The 22,128-nt window shown below is 40.5% G+C and overlaps 1 protein-coding gene across 1 annotated transcript in view; it reads right to left on the bottom strand.

Annotated features, from left to right (window-relative positions):
• Window positions 1–22,128, bottom strand: part of Ttll5 (tubulin tyrosine ligase-like family member 5) — a 221,664-nt gene that overhangs the window by 13,023 nt on the left and 186,513 nt on the right. Inside the window, exons 30-32 of the mRNA XM_013013504.1 lie at window positions 11,291–11,505; window positions 4,344–4,426; window positions 307–403 (exon numbers count right to left, since the gene is read on the bottom strand). Coding sequence (XP_012868958.1) covers window positions 307–403; window positions 4,344–4,426; window positions 11,291–11,505 — 395 coding nt within the window. The remainder of the gene's footprint in view (window positions 1–306; window positions 404–4,343; window positions 4,427–11,290; window positions 11,506–22,128) is intronic.

Consider the following 22,128-nt stretch of genomic DNA (forward strand, 5'->3'; position numbering starts at 1 on the left):
GCCGTGTGTGTGTGTGTGTGTGTGTATGTGTGTGTGTGTGTGTGTGTGGTATTGAGCTCCAACTTCACTGCCGTGTGTGTTTGTGTGTGTGTGTGTGTGGTATTGTGTGAAGTGGATCTAATCCAGGGCCTCACAAATGCCAAGCATTGAACTATATCCATCCTCGTCACTCTCCCTAACTACTGTCTTGCTATGGCATAAAGTCAGAAAGTGTAATGATTAAAAAAATTAAATATATATATGTGTGTGTATATATTTATGTTCTTATTCTTACTATTACCTTAAATTGGCCTTGCCTTCACCTACTTTGCTTTTCTCTGTCCTATAATTGCAGCAAGGGTTCCAGATCGTGGGGGTAAGCGTTTGGATCTGGCGAAAATGACTTTGGGAGCTTCCAAAGGTCCTGAAAAAATGGAAAAAGAATCCCTACTTAACACTATATTTGATCTTGGCCCAAGGGACAGGAAGTAAAATCCAAAACTAGGTTAAGGAGATTGTCATTTTTTTTTTTTTTGAGATTGTCATTCTTCAAGATGCTGCCGCCCTACTTCCTGCCAAACACCAGGTCCATTAATGATCTCTTTTCTTTTTCTAACAGTATGAGAGTGGGTAACCAATGCAGATTCTTACCCCTTGGCCCTAGGAGTGTTTGGGAGCAATAAAGCATAGGACTTTATTCTACCATGAAAAGAGAAAGGTCATAGGACACTAGGGCAATCGTGTCAAGAGCTTTACTTATTTTTAACTTCTTTACTGACATTCACCAGGACTCCCACCAACTATATAATGTATAAAGGAAAGAATAGTAAAAATTCTACTGAGAACTACTAGGCAAATAATTTCACTTGAAAAATTAAAGTGACTCCAGGTCCTGAGAGTATAAAGCCCCACTGGGTTTACTTTACATAAAGGTAAGATACTTGCTCTTATCACAGTGACAGAGTGGAGTGGGCAGGCACAGTCACTGGAGTGCTGCTGGACTTTCCTCATGCAAAGAGCACAAAGCTGTAGCACACTTCACCATAATGTTTAATGATAAACATTAAACAGACACTTGCCTCTTACTTCCTGTAAATGAAATCCATCACTGATTTTCAAGATGTGGTAAGATCTCTTCCACAAACTATAGACCAATAAGATCTTAAAAAAAAGGGAGTAGAGTGCAGGAAGAGGCCACATCATAGGACACAGTGCTACTATAGGAGCTACGGGGCAGGCAGTGCTGAGGGCAGCTGGTGTGGCTTTAGATCTCTACATTAATGGTAGCTGACATGATTAAATCAGCATGAAAGATATGTCAGTTATCTAGTCTGCTGTTCTCTGCTATTTTAGCTCACCATTAGCACTTTGGAACTCAAGAAGAACGCCATGTTTATAGAGAAAGAAAGGCAATGACTTTGGCCTTGGGCCAACAGCCTCACTCCAGCTTCCTTCTCAAGTTTCCCAATCTGCTGACTCTATCCCTTTTCTTCCATAGACAACTTAGGCTATACAGTTTGAGGTAGGAAATTCAAGGAGGGTAGCAGTCATGGGAGCATTCCAGGCACTATCTCATCCGATTCTCATAATAAAAAGAATATACTTAGCCCACCTTAGGGGGGAAGGACTGTACTGTCTTTCAATAGTGCCCTGTGATAAATTACTACCTTAATCAGACTGCTTGAGAAATGAAATCACACATCTTAAAACCAGGTTAGCCAAATGCAGACAGGTTAAGGGGCCAGGAAACAGACACTGTATTAATGGACTCATTAAGATCATGTTTAACCAAATGAGTTTACTGGAAACAGGGGCTAAGTATTTTTCTAAGGCAGTTTAGGGATTCCTACACAGGAACAAACTTCCTGAGACCTCAATGGAGAGTTTTGCCTTCTTTGGGGTTAAAGAAAAATGTTACTTCTGGTAAGCTAACTTCTTTTCCATAGGATATCTTTCTGGTCCTTCAGGATAACTTAAAACCAGTTGTACTGCAGGAAACACAGAATATGAGGTTAAAACACCAGAGTGCTGAGAGACACTTACTAGTTATCCACTTACTAGTTTGATGGGATCAACTGCAAATGCTATAAACGTAAAAAAAATTATTGAAAAGTATAGGAAATGCCTGACCCACAAAATATGCTCATCAGTGTTTAACTAAGAAACTCCAGGGAAGTCACAGAGGAGAAAATATTCAAGAGTATTTTGACACTAAGAGTCACTGGTACAAAGCAGTAAGTAACAGGCTACCTGAACAAGGATGTTTACCTTAAGGTGGAATATGAGGGGACATAAGAAGTATAACTTCTCTTTGTTCTATAGCTCTATGCTGATACCACATACAGTATGACCATGGCAAAAATCTTCCACATAATGCCACTAAGGGCCAGCAAACATGAATTGATGGTCAGATAGCTGCAAAGTATGACCCAGTGTCACAATGCTAACTTCTTCAGCTCACTTCAGTACTGATCAGGCCAATGATATGCATATGAAGTAGCCTGGGTTTCCTGGAGCTTCTGGGCTTTGTAAACTCTGCTGAAGCAATCCAGGGAGGTGAAGGGGCCTATCAGGTAGAACACCTTCATCCAGAATCTCACAGACATCCAGATCCATACTTCTTTTTTATCACAGTGCCAGGTAGAAATTTTACTTCCTTAAAAGTGACTCCCGTGTTCTGAGAGCTGGGTATGTGGCTCAGAGGCTGAACACTTGCCTACCATTCACGAGTTCCTGAGTTCAATCCCCAGCACTGCCACCACAGTAGCAACAGCAACAACAAAAATACTGCCACATTCTTGTAACTTTTTTTTAGAGGAAGGGACATGAATATATACATGTTATTTGTTGAATTCAGCTCTAAAATTGTAAAGGAGAACAAACCTCGTATCAGAACTATTGTTACCTGACCTTCAGGTAGGCACAGATCCCTTCTATTCTATCCCTTCATTTAATCCTCACAATAAGCCAATGAAATAATGCACTTATTCCAGTGATGCTGTCAAGCAAACTTACTTCTCAGAAACGTAAGCATTTTCAAGTGTATCAGGTCAGCTCTTCACCACATTCTCCACATGGACTTCTCAATGGCTCCTTACTGCTAAGATAACAGGCAAGTTCCTTACATGGCTCATAAACTGATCCTGCTGCTGCACAATCTTTCTCTTGCCACTGCCTGCTCATGCCCTCCCTAGTCCCAGATACTCTGACAGGTGGGAGCCTGCCGAACACAGCTCATATGCATGTCTCTGGCTTTTGCACTCCTCATACCTTCTTCCTGGGACTCCTTTCATCTTATACCTTCCCCCTCCTGATTGACTTGCCCACACTCAAGTCTTGGCTTGGATGTCTCTTCCTCTATGAAATCCTCCCCAATCCTAAAAGACCCCAGTTCCACTGGAGTATAAATACCACCTGACCATTTACTAGCTATGAGTCTTTCAGACACATTTCATAATGTGTGCTTTTATTTCTTCAGCCATAAAATGAGGAACACAGTTCCTATAGTACATGTCTGCATAGTAATCCATGAGTTATTACCTGGAAAGCCTTCAACACTGAACCTCACATAAGGCAATTGTCCAGTGTGGTCTATTGTCATTCCATGTATCTATCCTTAGTACACAAATGACCCCTGTTCATCGGTACCCACTTCCCATTTATGCTCCCATACCTATCTCCTTGAGTTCATAAGCTCCCTGAGCTAAGGTTATCCTGTTCATTCCACAGGTTACCTTCTCCACATAGGTACTCAATAACCAATATTTGTTGATACGAATCAAAGCAATCTTCTTCCATTTACAATTACAGTATTTTTATGAGTTACTGTGGACAGAAAATTATGGGCTCTCGAACCCTGCAGCCTCACTGAGATGTGTGCCTCTACATCGAGAGCTTTGGGCTGCTCAAAAGACCACAGCATTAGCAGGACAAACTTCGATCAGACTCCAGCTCTGTATCCACAGCTTCTCAAATGTCTGAGCCTCTTTCTTCCTGTGATGGGAAGAGATACCCACCTCATGGGGTTGTTGTGGGAATTATGAGAGGGACCCAACATACAGAAATTCTGCAGAAACAGTGGAATACCAAATACCAGTGAAGTACAAGGCACTTGCACTAAATGCTGAAGTTCTGATAGCAGCTCACTAGACAGAAAGGTTTCACTTATCACAAGTTAGTTCCAGAGAATGCCTCCCCCAGGCTATCACATTATTTTAAAGGAAGATGTAAATGCCCAGGTGCCAATGCTTGAAGAGTGTGGCTGTTTGTTCTTTGAACCAGAGCTCTTACCACAGGGAGGAGGGAAGGGGCTAAGGGTCACCTTCCCAGCTGTTCCAGGTGGAAAAGAGCTGTTAGCCACTAACCTGTGGAGCTGGTGGTGGGCATGAAGGCTGCAGGATTAAGGCTGCTTTGGAGTCCATTCAGCTGCCCTTCTGTTGAGGACCCTCTGAAAAACAAAGGAGCTTGGTCAGATCTGCAGATGGAAAGACAAGGAGATCAAAGGTGAGCTCAAGGACAGACCTCCAAGGCTCTGCCTCTTATTTTGGGGTTCCTTCTCTCCAAATGCATTCCCTTGCTCTTATCAAGATTTTGTTCAAATGTAACTTACTAGATGATTTCTGTGACCAACCAATAAGCTGAACTACTACATACTTTGGATTTGACTTTCCTCCTCCATGGAATATAGCCTCAAGAAAGCATAGGCTTTGGTCACTGCTTTGTCTCTACCCACAGAACAAGTACTCAATAAGCAATTTTTTGGTGGACAGACACATGTAATTCCTGGTGTTGACACCTTCAAAAAAAAACCAAGTTTCATGTAGAGCAGTAGTTCTCAATGGGGTAAGGGTGAAAGGACCCAGAGTTCAGGTCCCACAACCAACCAACCAAAAAAAAGTGGTTTTGCTATCAATCTAATATTTTTTTTTGTTGTGTTCAAAGTCCTATCATATTCTTGAGGGCTGTCTAGTATTGCCTGCCACAGTGGCCGTTATTGTGGGTTGGACCTGTCTGCCTGCCCACCACTTCTCTCTGCATACACACTTTACCCTCAAGACTTTGGTGCTTGCCTTTACTGCATGCATGAAGTACTCTTCCATGCCTGGTCTCTATCTGCTCTGCTCACCAACTTTCTTCTAGGTCGTTTTCATCCCCACAATCCTTCCTCTCTGCACACTGCTTGGGTTTTCTACTTCATTCCATTTTTAGCTTGCTATTTTTTTTAAAGGCAGGATCTTGCATTATGGCTAAGGTAGGCCTCAACTTATTCTGTAATCCAGGCTGCCCTCAAATTTGCACTCCTCCAGCCTCAACCTCCTAAGTGCTGGGACAGCAGGCGTGCACCACATGGCCTGGCTCTATCTGAGAGCTTTTGCTAACTCTTCACATGATGCACTCTGCTTTTAAGTTCTGCTAAGAAAAATCATTGTTTTCTAATAAAGTGTTATTTTCTTTCTTGTTGAAACTTTTCCACAATGCTTTCTTTTAATCTACTTTCAATATCTGCTTATCCTTATGGGAGTTTACATGAAGGGTATATATACTGTACAAATACAGTACAAAAAAGTAAGGAGATGGGAAATATCCAGCAATTATATTATCATTTCAACATATCAGCAGGTAGAGATGTGAAAAAAGATGTTCAACTCAGTAACCCAAACATGATTCAGTAAATGGAGATCCATCATCCCACACTCTCACGTGCCCCACCACTGTCTCATATATAGGCAGGGTGATTTCTGCTTAGGAGTGATTGCTAGCACCTATTACTCATGTCAACATCCCTGCCAAACTAAACCTAAATCCTCTTAATGCCACCAAATGACCAGGGCAGAATCTAAGTGACAAACCTTTTGTTGGTACCACTGAACTCTGGGCTTTGCACTTGCTAGGTAAGTGTTCCATCACTCAACACACCCTCAGTCTTTAAATTGTTTTTTTTTTTTTCTGCTTTAGTTATTTTTCAGATATAATCTCATGCTTCTTGCCTGTGGTCAACCTTTGACTGTGATCCTCTAACCTTTACCTTCTAGGTTGCTAAGATTACAGAGATGAACCACCACACCGAGGCTTGTTGGTTGAGATAGAGTCTGGCTAACATTGTGCCAGGTTTGTTCTTGAACTTTGACCCCCTTAATCTCCAGATCCTGAGTAGCTAGGATTATAGAGGCATGAACTACCAACTCTCCTACTCTAAGTGGCAGATCTGACTGCTCACCTTTTCTTATGCCTATCCTCTTCCTTTTGTAGTGAGAAAGTGTTTGTCTGGGTATCTAGTCATATCTCAGACTGCATTCTCATGGAAATAAGCTATCACATAAAAGCCTTTCAGACTGGTCATCAACCCAGCCCTTCCATGCAGAACCTACCAGGAATCCCCCAACACCTCCCACCTTAAGAGTGGCGCTAAATCTTCCTTCTTTTGAGTACTTCATTGGTCATTCAAGTGGTAAAATTGGTGTGGAAAGAAAGAGGAATAAGTTTGTACTTTCATCAAAGCAACATTTAGGATGACTCTGCATTTGCTGTACCGATGGACTGGTAAAGACAATGGCACAAGTGGTCTCTAGTGGTATGAAGGCCAATTCTGGCTTGGCCACTGACTGCCTTTGTAGCCTTGCCACACTCGTAATCCCACACCATGCCTCCATTCCTTTATTTCCCAACATGAAAACTTTATAATTGCTTATGCTATCGCTTCTTGGCCTTTTGGCTAAGATCAAGTGTATAATTACTTATGCTGGAAATGCAGAAGAGCCAGAGAAACCTAAATTTAAGGATGAACACGTCACAGATTCAATCATGTTTCTTTAGACTACATGTAATAAGAGGCTAACAGGAGGACTGATAATAGTTAATCTCTAATTTGACAGCTTCTACGCTCATACTAATATAATAACTCCTGAATAGTTTGTCCTAGAATCTCCTCACTGTAATGGCTCACATAATTAAAAAGAAGATATATAAGGTAAATTATGTATGTTTTTATGATGTTTGTTTTTATATTCTTCTGACATTAATCTCTGAGCACTGTCTTTATCATACTGCTGACCTCACCCATGTTTGGGGCACATTAATGGTATTTGGTTTTACTGGACTACTTGGCTCTCACTGCTCGCCTTCCTCTTAATCCTCCATAGTCCTTAATAGATTCCACTGTCCTGGGTGCTGACACAGAACAGTAGTCATCTTCAGTTTCCACTGAGCTCACTCTGATGTTGAGGGAAAGGCAATGAGCTCTGTAGAGAAAGGGAATGAAGTTAGTCTGACCCTCCTTTTCTGTTTCCTTAGCCCTCTTCATCCTCCCCTCTCCTATTCTACCTTTTGTTGGGACCAGACACAGTGTCTCACACATGCTAAGTGTATGCTCTACCTCTGAGCCAACAAGCCTGGCCTGTCTGTTTCCTTTAGTCAGAGAAATCTCCCAAGTTGTAACAGCTTTGGTCCCTTTAAAATTAATCTGCAATCTATGAGTTTTCTGAGTAAACTTCAGTCTCCTCAGATGGGATTCTTTCTCCGTATTTCCTGGGGAGTATCAATATAGTTAAAGGTAACATAGAAAGAAGATAGTTGGGATGCAAGTTCCTAAGGCAACACGTAAGCTGTCAATCCTCTTAATTTAGCCTACTTCTTGGACTCTCAGAAATAGTTTAGAAAGGAAGGTCTGAGGAGGTCGAGAAGGGCTACGGGAACTATGGAAATAGTCAAAGCAAGCAAGAGAGAAGTGAGGAAAGAAAATTCTAAATTATTCTCTTCATGGAACTGGCAAACAGGGTATATGGAAAGGAAATATGAGTTTGAGAACCTAATAGTTTGAGAACCTAATAAGAATTGCTGGGCCAAGAGAGGATCAGAAAAATGGCTGCAAAGCACCAGGATTAAAAGACAAATGTGCTCATAAAAAAGCTTTCAACGGAATTGACAAGCTATTTTGGTTAATTATTCAGTAGGGACAGTGGTTTCAGTTTTACAGATGGGAAAATGAAACCTACATTCAGAAGGCGACTTGAAAATTATCATAAAGAAATAGGACCCCGCTGTTGTGATTCTCAATTCCCTGTGCACCAAATCCACACATTCCATCTTTTATGTTCTATTGTTCTCCGAACACAACCCTCTAGGATGTGGAAACATTGGTGCTCTTGGAAATTGCTTCTCTATCTATCTAATGCCAACTTCTGTGCTAGAAGAAGTTTGAAGTTCAACCCAAAGACACAGGGCTTGGCATGGTCAAATCCTCACTACAACTTCTCATTAGCTGTGTCTCCTGGGGCCACTATGGCATTCCTGAGTGTGACTCAGTCCCACCAGTCATTACTGAGGGCTCCTGATTAATCTGAACCAGGCTAGAATAAAGGCTACAATAAGATCCAAGCAAATGAAACAATACATTTGGGAGGCAGAAATTAAAAAAAAATTTGAAAAACTTTTGAAACACAATCTTGGTATTATTCATAACTACATCTAATACTTATTTAGCATCTATTAAGTATTGGTGCTGGTAACTGTGCTTGACATTCATTAACTCAATTGTTTTTCCCACCAAGAGGCAGGTGCTATTTATATTTTAATTTTAAAATATGAAATGGAATCACAGATATGTTAGTTAAGCTGTTCTGTTAGATAAGAACAACTATCTCTTTAGAAGAATAAAAATACCTGGGGGATTCTGGTACTCAGGATCTTCCAGGGGTCATAAAAAAATCTGGATTCAGTCACTTCAATGATCCAAGTAAAGTAAAAGTACAGATCACAATAGCAATAACATACTAAAGGTTATTTCCCATGGCAGGGGAAGATGTTAACAATGGGAAACCTGGGTGAGGGATACATAGAAACTCTCTGTACTAGACTTACTACTTTTCTGTAAACCTAAAATTAATATTAAGCTTATTTAAAAGTGTATCTGAATATTTACTAGAGGGAGGTTTTCCTTGAGTCCATTCAGATGGAAATCTATTCTATTCCTTTTTCTGAAAGCTAGAATACTTGAAAATATCTGTGGGGCCTTCACAACCCCGGACATTTTCCATGCAGGAGAATATTAAGGTCCCCATTAGTGCTAACTTAGCTCCACAGGCTTGTGCTAGAGTTTTAAAGGCAAATTGGAAACTATTTCCTGGAACAGTGCCTCACAGCATGCCTTTTGATACTTGGATTATATTTCTTAAAGTCTGAAGAAATCTTTGCTTTTTTCCTCCCTTCTGTGAATTTTTTATGTTGAGCTGTTTCCGGTTTTCCCACACTCCTGCTTGTCACAGAGAAGAAACCACAAAAATGCAGCAAAGCAAAATTTGTACAAAGGGCTGCAACTCCACCTAGGAGGCTACCACATCTTCTGCCAGGAGAGAGAGCAGTTGCTGCCCAAGCTCGCCTCCCCAACAAGTCCACCAGCCAGCTACACAGGCCACGAAGGGCCATCATCATCTCCCCACCAGTCCACCAGCTATCTCAGGGTAACGGCAATAACTTGGGAGTCCACAAACAAGGAGCATACTGGCAGGTTTAACAGTTACTTTCAACTCACTGATTCTCTGGTTACTGTGGGCCTCTCCACTCTGCAGAGGACAATGTGGCTTTAGCAAGTATCCGAGGGTGACTAAGGCCTGTTGGTTGAGTTCTAGTGTGAGCCAGGCTTTATATACATTTATCTCTGTTCATATTTATCCACTGACTTACAAAGTACTCTGTCCTATTGTTACAAATGAGGAAACTGAGGCCAAGAAATTAACATAACTTGCCAAAGGTATCAGGTTAGTGGACTGTGGAATGGGGATGTGAATGGAAGTAGTTTGGCTCCAGGGACTATACCATTAGAGATTTAACTCCTCTTTCCAGGTTGGGAGGACATACAACTTCCTTTCTATCCATCTGTTATCAGTATTCAACCACAGGCTGTAGCATTCCTCACTACTGCTCTGAAGAGATCTGCAGGCATTACAATGCCAGCTCTTCTTTGAACAGTGCTTGGTACTTAGCAGGCATAAAGTATTTGCTGGATAAATGAATAATGGTAGCAATAGGATTAAAAGAGCCGTAAATAGATTCTTTTCTATTTGAATATAGAATTTGATTCACCCATTAAGAGAAAAAAACTATTTTCTAGACCCTAGGATTCTTTCTTAAAACTAAAATTGAACTTAGGAAGGATAAATTAATGAGGAGCCTTAATGTGAGCAAGTATGTAAGGACCCTCTAGGGTCTATATAGCAGAAAATGCCTGCCTCCACCACATACTGCTGAAAAGTCCCTGGTTTTAACCTGGAGAAAGGTTGCTAAAAGCAAATGGCTTTAGCAGTCTGTTATAAGTTCACTAGCTAAAACAAGGGCTGGAAGTAGAGTGAAGGTGTGTGACAATAATTTGATTTGTGGAATTCTTTTTTTTTTTTGGTAGAAAAAACATAGACTATAAAAGGTACAAGAAATAGTGTTTCTACAGCTTGTGGACTAATAATAATTTAATTGTGTAAATGACCTTAATCTTGTCTTTCCATTCAAAGGCCTAACCTTGAATCAACAAGTTGGTCCTGGGGTTTGCTTGAGCTCAGGGCCTGGGTGCTGTCCCTGAGCTTTTGTGCTCAAGACTAGCGCAATACCGCTCTAAGCCACAGTGCCACTTCTGCTTTTCTGGTAGTTAATTGAAGATAAGAGGCTCATGGACTTTCCTGCATAGGCTGATTTAGAACTGTGATCTTCAGATCTCAGCCTCCAAAGTAGGTAGGATTACAGGCATGAGCCACTGGCGCCTGACCTGATGTTAAATTCTTTATGAAATTAAAATGACTTGATTTTGTATAGTAACTAAGAGAAGATACATGAAGAATATGTAAATGTTTTTCTCTAAGCTTACAGATCCTGCCAGAGGACAACTCTCTTCTGTCACCTGGAGAACATAAAAGAGCAATGGCTAGGAATGTGGTAGAGTGTTTGCCTAGCATTCATGAAGCCCTGGTTTGATTCCTCAGTACCACAAAATCAGAAAAAGGCAGAAGTGGCACTGTGGCTCAAGTGGTAGAGTTCTAGCCTCGAGAAAAAAGTTCAGGGGCAGTGGCCAGGCCCTGAGTTCAAGGACTGGGGGAAAAAAAAGAGCAATAGCTGTCCAGCCATAGCATTGTCAGTCACTAAAATGCTGCCATTGCTTCCAGGTGATAGCAATTTGGAGCCATGGTTGAGTCCAAAGTTAACCATTATTACCCATCAAGTATTCTGGTTTTCAATCCATGTGGTCTTAAAAACTTCATAAAAACTACCATTAGCTTAGAATTAATACAATTTTGAAGAAATTGAACAGATAATGATCAGAAAAACTTACTTGGAAGCTCTCTGGGATGTTGCCTTTCTGAGCATTTGTTTGTGATTAGATGGGGGTTTAGGGAGCAGGGAGGAGGAACTTGGAGGTGGCACCACTTTTTGTGGCAGAGTGGTTGGCTTCTGGCCACCAGCTGTGGCACTTGAAATTCTGCAGCCTGCACCATTATTTATTGTCCATAAATTGGAGCTAGGGAAGGTTTGGTTGCCAAAGATCGCCTGTAAGCAAAAGAGAAAAAAAAGATTGACCGAGATTCACTTCATACCCATTTTCTGTATGTAACTAAAATCCTAAAGCCATGCAAAGACCAAAAGAAACTATTAAAGCAGGTCTAGGATTCAGAGGAGGGAGTCTCTTGAAGCTGAGTTGTTGAAAGGACACTGGCCTAGAAGTCACTGGCCATGGACATAAAAAAACCATTTGGTTTCACAGTCTTAGCTTCCTTTCTTGTTAAATTCAGTGAATGTTTAATGAATGTTTCCTCCTTCTGGGTGTTAAGTACCAGAAACAGAGTCAAATTTGGGACAAGTCCATCCTAGCACTCTTAACTCTAGATAGTTTGAAGTTGGAAGAAAGGGAAGAAGCCATATGGCTAGGGCACTATGAGCCAACAGACTGCAGAGATGAGACCAGGACAAAAAGCAGACCATACAGGGCCTTGAGGATTGTTTTTAGAATTCTAGCATAGTAACATCCTACTGACTGAAAGACTAACATAAAATTTATATTTGATCAACTCCTTTGTACCAGTAAAGACAATCTTAAGCCAGGCACCGGGGGTCACACCTGTAATCCCAGCTACTTAGGAGGCTGAGATCTGAGGATCTCCGTTCAAAGCTAGCTCCAGGCACGACAGTCCATGAGACTCTTATCTCCAATAAACCACCAGAAAACTGAAGTGGTGCTGTAGCTTAAGTGGTAGAGCGCTTGCCTTGAGCTGAAGAGCTGAGGGACAGTGCCCAGGCCCAGAGTTCAAGCCCCACAACCAATACCCCCCACCAAAAAAAAAAATTAGGAATTGTTAAGTTTACCTTTGTTATTAGAATAGTGTTTGAGGTTTATAAAGTACCTTCTTTATACTGTTTTATTAGGTATATCCCCTGGCTAGCAAGTATGCCTTTTTATAAATTTGGATGCTCTTTTATAAATTTACCAAAGTCAAAAGAAAAATAGCATGCTTGGGTGCTGTCCCTCAGCTTTCAGCTCAAGGCAAGTGCTCTACCACTTAAGCCACAGCACCACTTCCAGTTTTCTAGTGGTTTATTGGAGATAAGAGTCTCATGGACTGTCGTGCCTGGAGCTAGCTTTGAACGGAGATCCTCAGATAGCCTCCTAAAGTAGCTGGGATTACAGGTGTGAGCCCCCCAGTGCCTGGCTTAAGTATATTTTTTATTGTCTTTACTGGTACAAAGGAGTTGATCAAATAAATAAAAATTTAAAAACATATATTATATATACACACACACACATATAATATATATGCTAAAAAAGAAAATAACTTTAAAAACTGCTTACATTAATATGTGAGTAAAAAATAAAGTAAAACTACTATATGAATACCAGTCATTATATGAATAAAAAATCAACACAAAGGTAATTTGGCAAGAGGATAGGCCTACAAATAAATGTATAAAACCTCCACTACAGATCAGGGAGGTACATAGATCTGCAGGAGGTAGAGGTATACTTTCTTCGAGTAGATACTGTACAAGTTCTTACACCTATTTACTTCATTAACAGTAGGGATTGTGTGTGTCACAAATTTTGTTACTAGTCCCTCAATATGATCAGTACTTCTGCCAATGTGTATCATAAAAACATGAAGCCACATTAAGAGAAAAATAATATAATCAATGAAATACATAGTACTTTTAATTAAGAGCATTTGTGTATGAGTATGTGTATGCTGTACTGAGGCTTGAACTCAGGGCTTCAAGTTCCTGCTTGGCCTTTTTGTTCAACGCAGACACTCAACCATTCAAGCCACACTCTACTTCTGTAAAAGCATTTCTTGAAATTGGCTTCTGTTGGTAGTTATGATATGCTAAGATGGGATGAATGGAATTTTCATCATGCTAGGCCTGGTAGAATGAGATGAGAGCTCCGAAGAGATTAACCTTTTACAGGAGAAAAACAAAGGAGGGATAACAATGCTCCATAGGAAAAGTACTCATTGCCTTACTCATGTAACTGTAATCCCTCTGTACAGTATCTTTACAATAAAAATATTAAAAAAAGATTAACTTTTTAGTTAGGTGTCACTAATATTATTTTTGTCCTTTATATATTTTCATTGTTATTAATTTGTTTTGGTGCTGATCCTGGGGATTGAACCACAATCTTCAGATCCAAGCCTCCCGAGTAGCTAGGATTACAGGCATAATCAACCAGATCTCAGCTCAATTTTAATTTTTTCAGATTTAAAAGAAGAATTAGGAAGATTCAGAAAAATGTCCACTGGCCCTTCTCATGCCTTGGGATGTCCCATTTCCAAGAAATGAGTCCAGAGGTCTGGGGAGGCAGAAATAAGAAGAATGGAGGGATCTCATGTGGAGATCTTTGATTAAAATGCTTGACCAAAAAATAGGTGATTTGATAGTTATGAGGATCTGAGCACTTTTAAACCGAATGTTCCCCCACTTTAGCAAACTACCTGAAGGATAAACGAAAGGACTTTATTAATTCTTCTTCATGTCTGACCCAAAAAAGAATTTTTTTAAAAAACACGTGAATATAAGAAGGTTTTTTAGTGGAAGGCCATGGAGTCCAGATTGCTTAGCAAACTTCTATGGTACAGTCACTAAAGCTCCTAGTGATAAGCCAAGCTTCTGGGACTAGTTCTGATACAAACCCCTTCTTTTCAACTTCAGTTTCCCTACCTAAGGTCCCAAAACCTATGGGAGAGGATCAACAGGCAGGAGGAAGGGAGGCAGGAATGTGCTGTCCCAGGGGATGCCTCGTGTAAGAAAGCAAGAAGACCAAAGTCAGAATGAGGGCTGAAGAAATCAGATATAAGAACACTATGCTTCCCCCTCCCATTTCCTTTCCTTTCTTTCCTTTTTCTTCCCATCCTCTCTTTGTTTGTGGTGCTAGAGATTGAACCCAGAGCCTTGCACATGATAAGCAGGTACTCCACTAATGAGCTACATTCCATCCACAAAACACTCTTTAGTGAGGAATATCTGTAATGTTGGGAGGAAATTGCTATCAATAAGAACTACTCAAAAAAATGTACCATGGAGACAACTTAACTAAAACCATATTTCCAAATTCATCAATTTTTTCTTTTTTTATCAAAATCTTTATGGGATATCTAAGTGACAGAAAGAAGAAAGAGGAGAAAGGACAAGTTTTGAGAACCATGTTTATAATAAGCACCTATTCTAATTAAAAGAAGGGAAACCATACACACAAACACACACACATATGCAACACACTAATACACACACACACACACACATGTATTTGCACAGGGCAATTCTGGTAGGATATACCAAAAAATAGTAATTTCCATGGCAAAGAACTCTTTAGGGGTCAAGGTAGATACAAGTGGGATTAATACTTTGCTATTAATAAATTTGTATCTTAAATTTTATACTCTGTAGTTACTTATTATAAAAACATCAATTATTTTAAAAAGAGTTGTGATGGGGCTGGGAAGGTGGCTCAGTGGTAGAGCGCTTGCCTTGCATGCCTGAGGCCCTGGGTTTGATTCCTCAGCACCACATAAGCAGAAAGAAAAAAGCCGGAAGTGGCACTGTGGCTCAAGTGGTAAAGCACTAGCCTTGCGCTGAAGAGCTGAGGGACAGCGCCCAGGCCCAGAGTTCAGGCCCCACAACCGGAATAAAAAATAAAAAAAATTAAAAAAAAATTAAAAAGAGTTGTGATAGCATTTAAGCAGGTAACAAATGTGCTCTGAGCAGAGTGAAAATAACTATGTGAAGCCCCAGTTTCAACCAGTGGGGTGTAGAATTTGCTACAGACTAGATTTGAAGAAGAGACTATTTAGTCTTGGCTACAAGAGGTAGAGACCCAGGCTAAAATGGAAAGAACATGATTTTTTTTTTTTTTTGTCAAATGTGCCTGGGCTCAAAGAGAAGTCTGGTTACTCACAAACTGGGTGATCTGCTCAAGTAAATTAACCTCTTTGAGCTTCAGCTTTGCTTTCTCATAAGCAATTATAACTGCTCTGCTGGATTGTGGGATACTGAAGGAAGTGCAGTCTAATCCAGCATTCCATTAAGGTTTCTTGAAGTAAGTTGGAGCACCAGGCACACAATGGATACCCAACAATTTTTCCATTCCTTCCCAAACCTCCCCCTCATTAACTGAAGGATGGGATGGCATACAAGCCTACCTAGAAGTAATCCTTTGTGAATGGTAGTTGGTTATGCATTTTTCCAACATCTTTTTCTGGTCTTACAATGATACTCACTAGCTATGAAAGCAAACTCTTAAAATAAAAACATATGTTTAGGATCCCAGATAATTTACTCAATCCTCTCTTGCAGAAATATTTTTCCCTCTCCTGAACCCTTATAAAATTTTATTTGCATGTCTTATCACAGCTTAGCCATTCTCCCTTTGCACTATAACCACTGATGAATGTACTGCTCTTCTGTACAACCCAAGTGGAAATGCGTGGTTTGTACATGGTTGTGCCCAGGTGCTAAATAAACATTATGGAGAGACCAGCAAAATATCCCAACTATTATAATTTGTTAAAGCAATAACTCAAATTTCTATACAAGAAGACAGGCAAATGTGTGCTAATATACAGATGTAATTTTTAAATAGCACCATTCTCTGGATTTTGAATAGTAACTATTACATTATTTTAAATAAGCTCTTGGTAGATCCTAGGCAAAAATAAGTTCCTTTTTCTAAAGGTGTAACTCTTGTGTGAAGACCTTAGACTTTGATATTCTATGTAAAGTCAATCCTTAATTTTACCTAACAACTGAAGTAAGTTAGGACTTAGTGCTTAGGAGACTGACACTTGCCTGGATACTATCCTTTTACCTGTTCTTCCTAAATTTTGATTCTGTTTAGATAATAATGTATGCTTAGCTTGAAACAACAACAACAACAACACAATCTACTCTCTTTTGTCTTTAGAGATAATCATATGACACAGTTATGGCCCATGAGATGTTTTAGGAAAACTCTTAAAGAAAGCTTACTTGGTTGGTTCCTATCTTTTTTTCCCTTACAGTTCTTCCTAATGGAGAACACAGAATTAGCTAGATGGGTCAGGATTCACTGTAGAGGACAGAGACAGAAGGAAAAGTAGGTTTCTGATGTCACCATGGAGTCTGAAAGAACCTAGCTTCAGGTTTCTAATCATATGAGAAAACTCCCTGTAACTTGTTTATTAACCCATTGATGCAGGGATGGGGGATCTTGTTACAAATGGAATCCTGCTATGAGAGCTGATTCTCAGTCTACCACACATTCAAACTTGCTTAAGCCTCAATACAACAGACAAGAAGCAGATCCTCTTTCCAGTACAGTAAAAGGCTCTACATTATGACTTGTAGTGGTCAACACACTGAGTGACCACTGAAGTGATTACAGTTGTACACCACCTGCAATCCTAGAATCAGTAATGAGATGAGTCCTCAGGTGTCCTGGTAAAGTCCAGGTTAATTGGAGTGGGATTACCATCAAATCTGATACAAAGCAGCCTAGGACAACACTGGGACTATGTTAAAAGTGGGCATGTCTCTGAATGAATTTAGACAGGCAAACATGAGCCTTCCTGTGTTCCCCTACCCTTTCTTAGCCCAATCCTGCAACTCTACTGACCATAGATTACATTAACTGTTTTGTCCTGATAGTCATTCCAAAAGGACAGAGGCTCTGTGTATATAATTTCCAAGTGAACTGTGGATACAGGTTAGAGTCAGGCAGAGACAGTGTGTGAACTGTTCCCGTGTGTCCTGGAGTGACAGAGCTGGACGCCTGAGGACTGATTCTACTGACCTGGTCAATATATACATGACTCTTGCTGCTCTGCTGGGCATGTGTGGGAAACAGCCACACTGCAGCAAGAAGGCTGAGGAAACCACAGTTTGAGGGTTGGCATTGTCCCCGGCAAAGGACTGGGCAGGCCCTCCTCCTGCCACCACACAGGGTGCTCATGGGTGGGAAGGAGGGATTTCTGATAGAACACAGACTGCTGCTTGGAAGGTCACAAGGAAGCAAGATTTGGATTCTCATACCAGAAAGATAATACTAGTCAGAGATTAAATTCGGTAAGTAAAAAAAAGAAAATCTTCCAGAAAGCACTCCTTTTAGTTTTCACTTAGGCTTGCTGGAGGGGCACAGAGCTGACAACTCTCTCTGTAATAAAAGAGCTCTGGTAAATTCACTTTCGAGAACCAAGGGAGATAAAGCAGCAAATGTCGATCTCTATTTGAGTTGGTCGATGTTGTTTTGTATCCCCTTTCATACTCTGGTGGGGCAAATACATGAGACATCATTGTCTCCACAGTTGATTCAGCTCTAATTTGGATAGTGTTCCTATTACACAATACACAAAGTCACATGTAATATGTTCCAGTATAACAGTTAACATACAGGGACAATGTGTTTTCTTGATTATGTAAGCCACTAATCACTGACCTGACTACTACAGGCTGATGAGAGCTGTTCAGTGCTTTGACTTTTGTGTAAGCCTCTGATGCTAGAAAACTCTGGAAACCCAGCGAGAGTGAGGGTAGCTGTTCACATACTTCCAAAGGCCTTTGTCTCACTGTATGGTGTCCTTGGGGGTCTTCCATTCACAATGTTTGTCAGCAATGACAAGATTTTATTTTTATCTTTATTTTTCCTTTGATTATTATATATGAGGAACAGCTTATGTCTCATTAAAAAAAAACTGGGCTACATACTAACATTCTTTTCATGAAGAAGATAAAGATGAAGAATAGGAAGAAGAGGAGAAAGTCCTTCCATATGTTAAAATATGAATAAACCTAGAGGATATTATGCTAAGTGAAATAAGCTAATTACAGCAGGATGCTGGTGGCTCAAGCCTGTAATCCTAGCTACATAGGAGGCTAAGGTCTGAGGACCATGGTTCAAAGCCAGCCTGGGCAGGAAAGTCTGTGAGACTCTTTTTTCTTGGGGGGGGGGGTCCAGTCATGAGGCCTCAACTCTGGGCCTGGGCGCTATCCCTCAGCTCTTCAGCTCAAGGCGAGTGTTCTACCACTTGAGCCACAGCGCCACTTCCGGCTTTTTTTCTTTTTGCTTATGTGGTGCTGAGGAATCGAACCCAGGGCCTCATGTATGCAAGGCAAGCGCTCTACCACTGAGCCACCTTCCCAGCCCCTATGAGACTCTTATCTCCAATAAACCACTAGAAAACCAGAAGTGGCAAAGCGCTTGCCTTGAGCTGAAGAGCGCAGGGACAGCACCGGGGCCCAGAGTTCAAGCCCCACGCCCGACCAAAAAAACAAAATAAAACAAAACAAAAAGAGAAATCCTACATTATGCTACTTTTGTAAAGTACCTAAAGTAATCAAAGCCATAGAAATAGAAAGTAAAAATGGTGATTATCAAGAGTCTGGGAGAAGAAGCAAAAAAGGAAGGATTGTTCAGTGAGAATAGAATTTCCATCGATTTTTAGAGATGTGTGGCACAATTTACAATAGTTGACAATACTGTATGGAAAAATTAAGGATTATTAAGAGGGTAGATTTACATGCTGCACACAATAAGGGCAGCATTTATTAAGCTTTTGCTATGGTCAGCTTTGCCCTATACCATTCATCCTACCAATCACCTGAGGTAGGTCACATAAAAGAAACCAAAGCACATAATCAACAGTCATCTATCTACATTGCATAAATACTGAGTCGTGATCTGGAAATTGCACCCATGGGGTGTGGCTGAGCCTAACTACACCACACTGCCTTCTTTATTTATGTTATGATGCTGACACCCTTTTTAAAGTGGATCTATTTAAGTCTTTTTTCCAAAGCAATATAAAACAAACTTGTTACTATGTCTAACTCTTGCCAGATGCATACAGATAGCAAAGATTTCATTTGCTTCTCTCTAAAATTATTCTTTGTAGAATAATTTGTAAACAAATCTGTTAATTGTTTTAAATATTGAAGATACATATAGGGGACTTGGTATGAACACCTTTAATCCCAATATTTGGGAGGCTGAGGTAAGAGGATTACAAATCTGAGGCCAGCTTGGACCACACAGTAAATTCCAGGTCAACTTTGGCTATATAATGAAACTGTCATTAACAACAACAACAAAATGGCTCTTGCCAGACACTGGTGGTTCATGCCTGCAATCCTAGCTACTCAGGAGGCTAAGTTCTGAGCATCATAGGTTTTGAAGCCAGTCTAGGCTCCAAAGTCCATGAGACTTACCTCCAATTAACCATCAAAAAGACCAAACTAAAACTTGGCTCAAGTGGTAGAGCACTAGCCTTGAGCACAAAAGCTTAGGGACAATGCCCAGGCACTGAGTTCAAGCTCCAGGACTGGCTCATGTGTGCAAGGACACAGGCACATAGGTTCATATACAAAAGAAGCTGTGTGTTTGTGTGCACACAGGTTCTTTTGTATATGAATATTTTTAGTATACATATATCCACAAATGCATACAGATTGAGCCTTTCTTTTATACTTGTATCTAAGAATATAGCAGTGCAAAAGCACAGTATATCTAAATGACTGTGTATATTTGTGTACACACATGTATACATATTCACTGAGAGTGAATATCCATTATCTGAAATGTTTGGGGTTGGAACTTTTTCCGATTTTTTATTTTATTTTTTGCGTCCAGTTGCGGGGCCTGAACTCTAGGCCTGGGCGCTGTCCCTCAGCTCTTCAGCTCAAGGCTAGCACTCTACCACTTGAGCCACAGAGCCATTTCCGGCTTTTTTCTTTTTGCTTATGTGGTGCTGAGGAATCGAACCCAGGGCTTCAGGCATGCAAGGCAAGTGCTCTACCACTGAGCCACCTTCCCAGCCCCTCAGGTTTTTTTTTTAAATTTATTTATTTATTTTTTATTTGTGAACATACTGTACAGAGGGGTTACAATTACATGGGCAGGATAATGCGTACATTTATTACCAAGCATTGCAGCCTCCTCCTTTGGTTTACCCTTCACATCCCTTCCCAGCCTCCCCCCTCCCCCCCTTTTTTTTTTTTACTACTTGCATATACATAACAAGATATCTTGAAGAAGAGACCTAAGTCTAAACAGGAAGTCCACTTATAGTTTATATACCCTGTAAACACACAGTTTAAAGGTAGCTTTATATAGTATTTTTAGTACTTTCATTCATGAAACAAAGTTTCATGGTATGGAATTTTCTACTTATTGCATTGTGGCAGGGCGTAAAAGTTTTTGGATTATGTGACACTTTGGATTTTTCTGGCTCAACCTGTGTTTAAAATACCAGTAATAAGCAGAGTGCCAGTGGCTACTGCTTATAAGCCTAACAACCCAGGAGCCTGAGATCTGAGGATCGCACTCTGGAGCCAGTCTGGGCAGGAAAGTCCGAGCTATGGCTCAAGTGGTTGAATGTTAGCTTTGAGCAAAAACAGCCAGTGATATCCCAGGTCCTGAGTTCAAGCCCCAGGATCAGTACACACATACATGCACATGCATGCACAATGCACAAGTGCACAAGTACACACACACACACACACACACACACACACACACACTAGCAATGACCTTAGATTACGAGCTCAATTGAGTTAACAAAAGAGAATTCATCATCCTCATCATCATTATCATCGTCGTAATCATCATCATCATCATCATCATTTGTGTATGTGTGTGCCAGCCTTGAGGCTTCAACTCAGGGCCTGAGCACTGTCCTTAGCTACTTGAGTCACAGTTGTACTTCTGGCTTTTTTGGTGGCTAACTGGAGATAACAGTCTCACAGACTTTCCTGCCTAGACTGGCTTCAAATCTTGATTCTCAGATCTCAACTAGGATTATAGGCATTAGCCACCAGTGCATCGCTTAATGATCTTATTTTTAACTATCTGGTTTTTTTTTTTTTGGTTTTTCTTTTTTTTTTGGTCGTTTGTAGGGCCTGAACTCTGGGCCTGGGTGCTGTGCCTCAGCTATTTAGCTCAAGGCTAGCACTTTACCATTTGGGCCACAGAGCCACTTCTGGCTTTTTCTGCTTATGTGATACTAAGGAATTGAACCCAGGGTCTCATGCATGCCAGGCAAGCACTCTATACTGAGCCTCCTTCCCAGCCCTAACTATCTGTTTTGTTTATTCACTATTTGTTTTATTTATTAACTATCTTTTTGTTTATCCATGCATCATCCCATTAGTCATTTGTTTGGCAGAAATGTGATTTGAACTCTGGGCTTCACACTTTCTACCACTTGACTCAAGTTTTATTTTTCATTTGCTAGGAACTGTTGGGAATTATTTGTATCTTGAGGTCTTTAATCTCCTAATAACATGCCTGCATCTTATGTCTCCTACTTAGCAAAATGAAAATAATAAAAGCACTCTCTAAGCTCCTATACAACTTCAAACTTAAGTTTATAAAAATAAATTCATCTCTGTCCTTCAAATGTATAATTTGTTTTATTTGGCCTGGAACAATACCTGGGTGGCCTACTGTGCCAATCTCACACAGGCCTTGCCATCATATCTCCATTAAGTAGTTTTCCTGTGGCTCCCCATCTCAGGTAGATAAAGTTTTTCATGTTGAAGTCTGTCATTATCTTACACAGAGCTGCTTTCTGAGTCTACCATAGGCACACAATGAGAAACAAACCACAGGAGTGAGACAGGTAGAAACTGCTGACCAGGTCCGGTGGCAAATAA

This window comes from Dipodomys ordii, unplaced genomic scaffold (genome assembly GCF_000151885.1).
Source record: "Dipodomys ordii isolate 6190 unplaced genomic scaffold, Dord_2.0 Scaffold2, whole genome shotgun sequence".
Taxonomy (NCBI): domain Eukaryota; kingdom Metazoa; phylum Chordata; class Mammalia; order Rodentia; family Heteromyidae; genus Dipodomys; species Dipodomys ordii.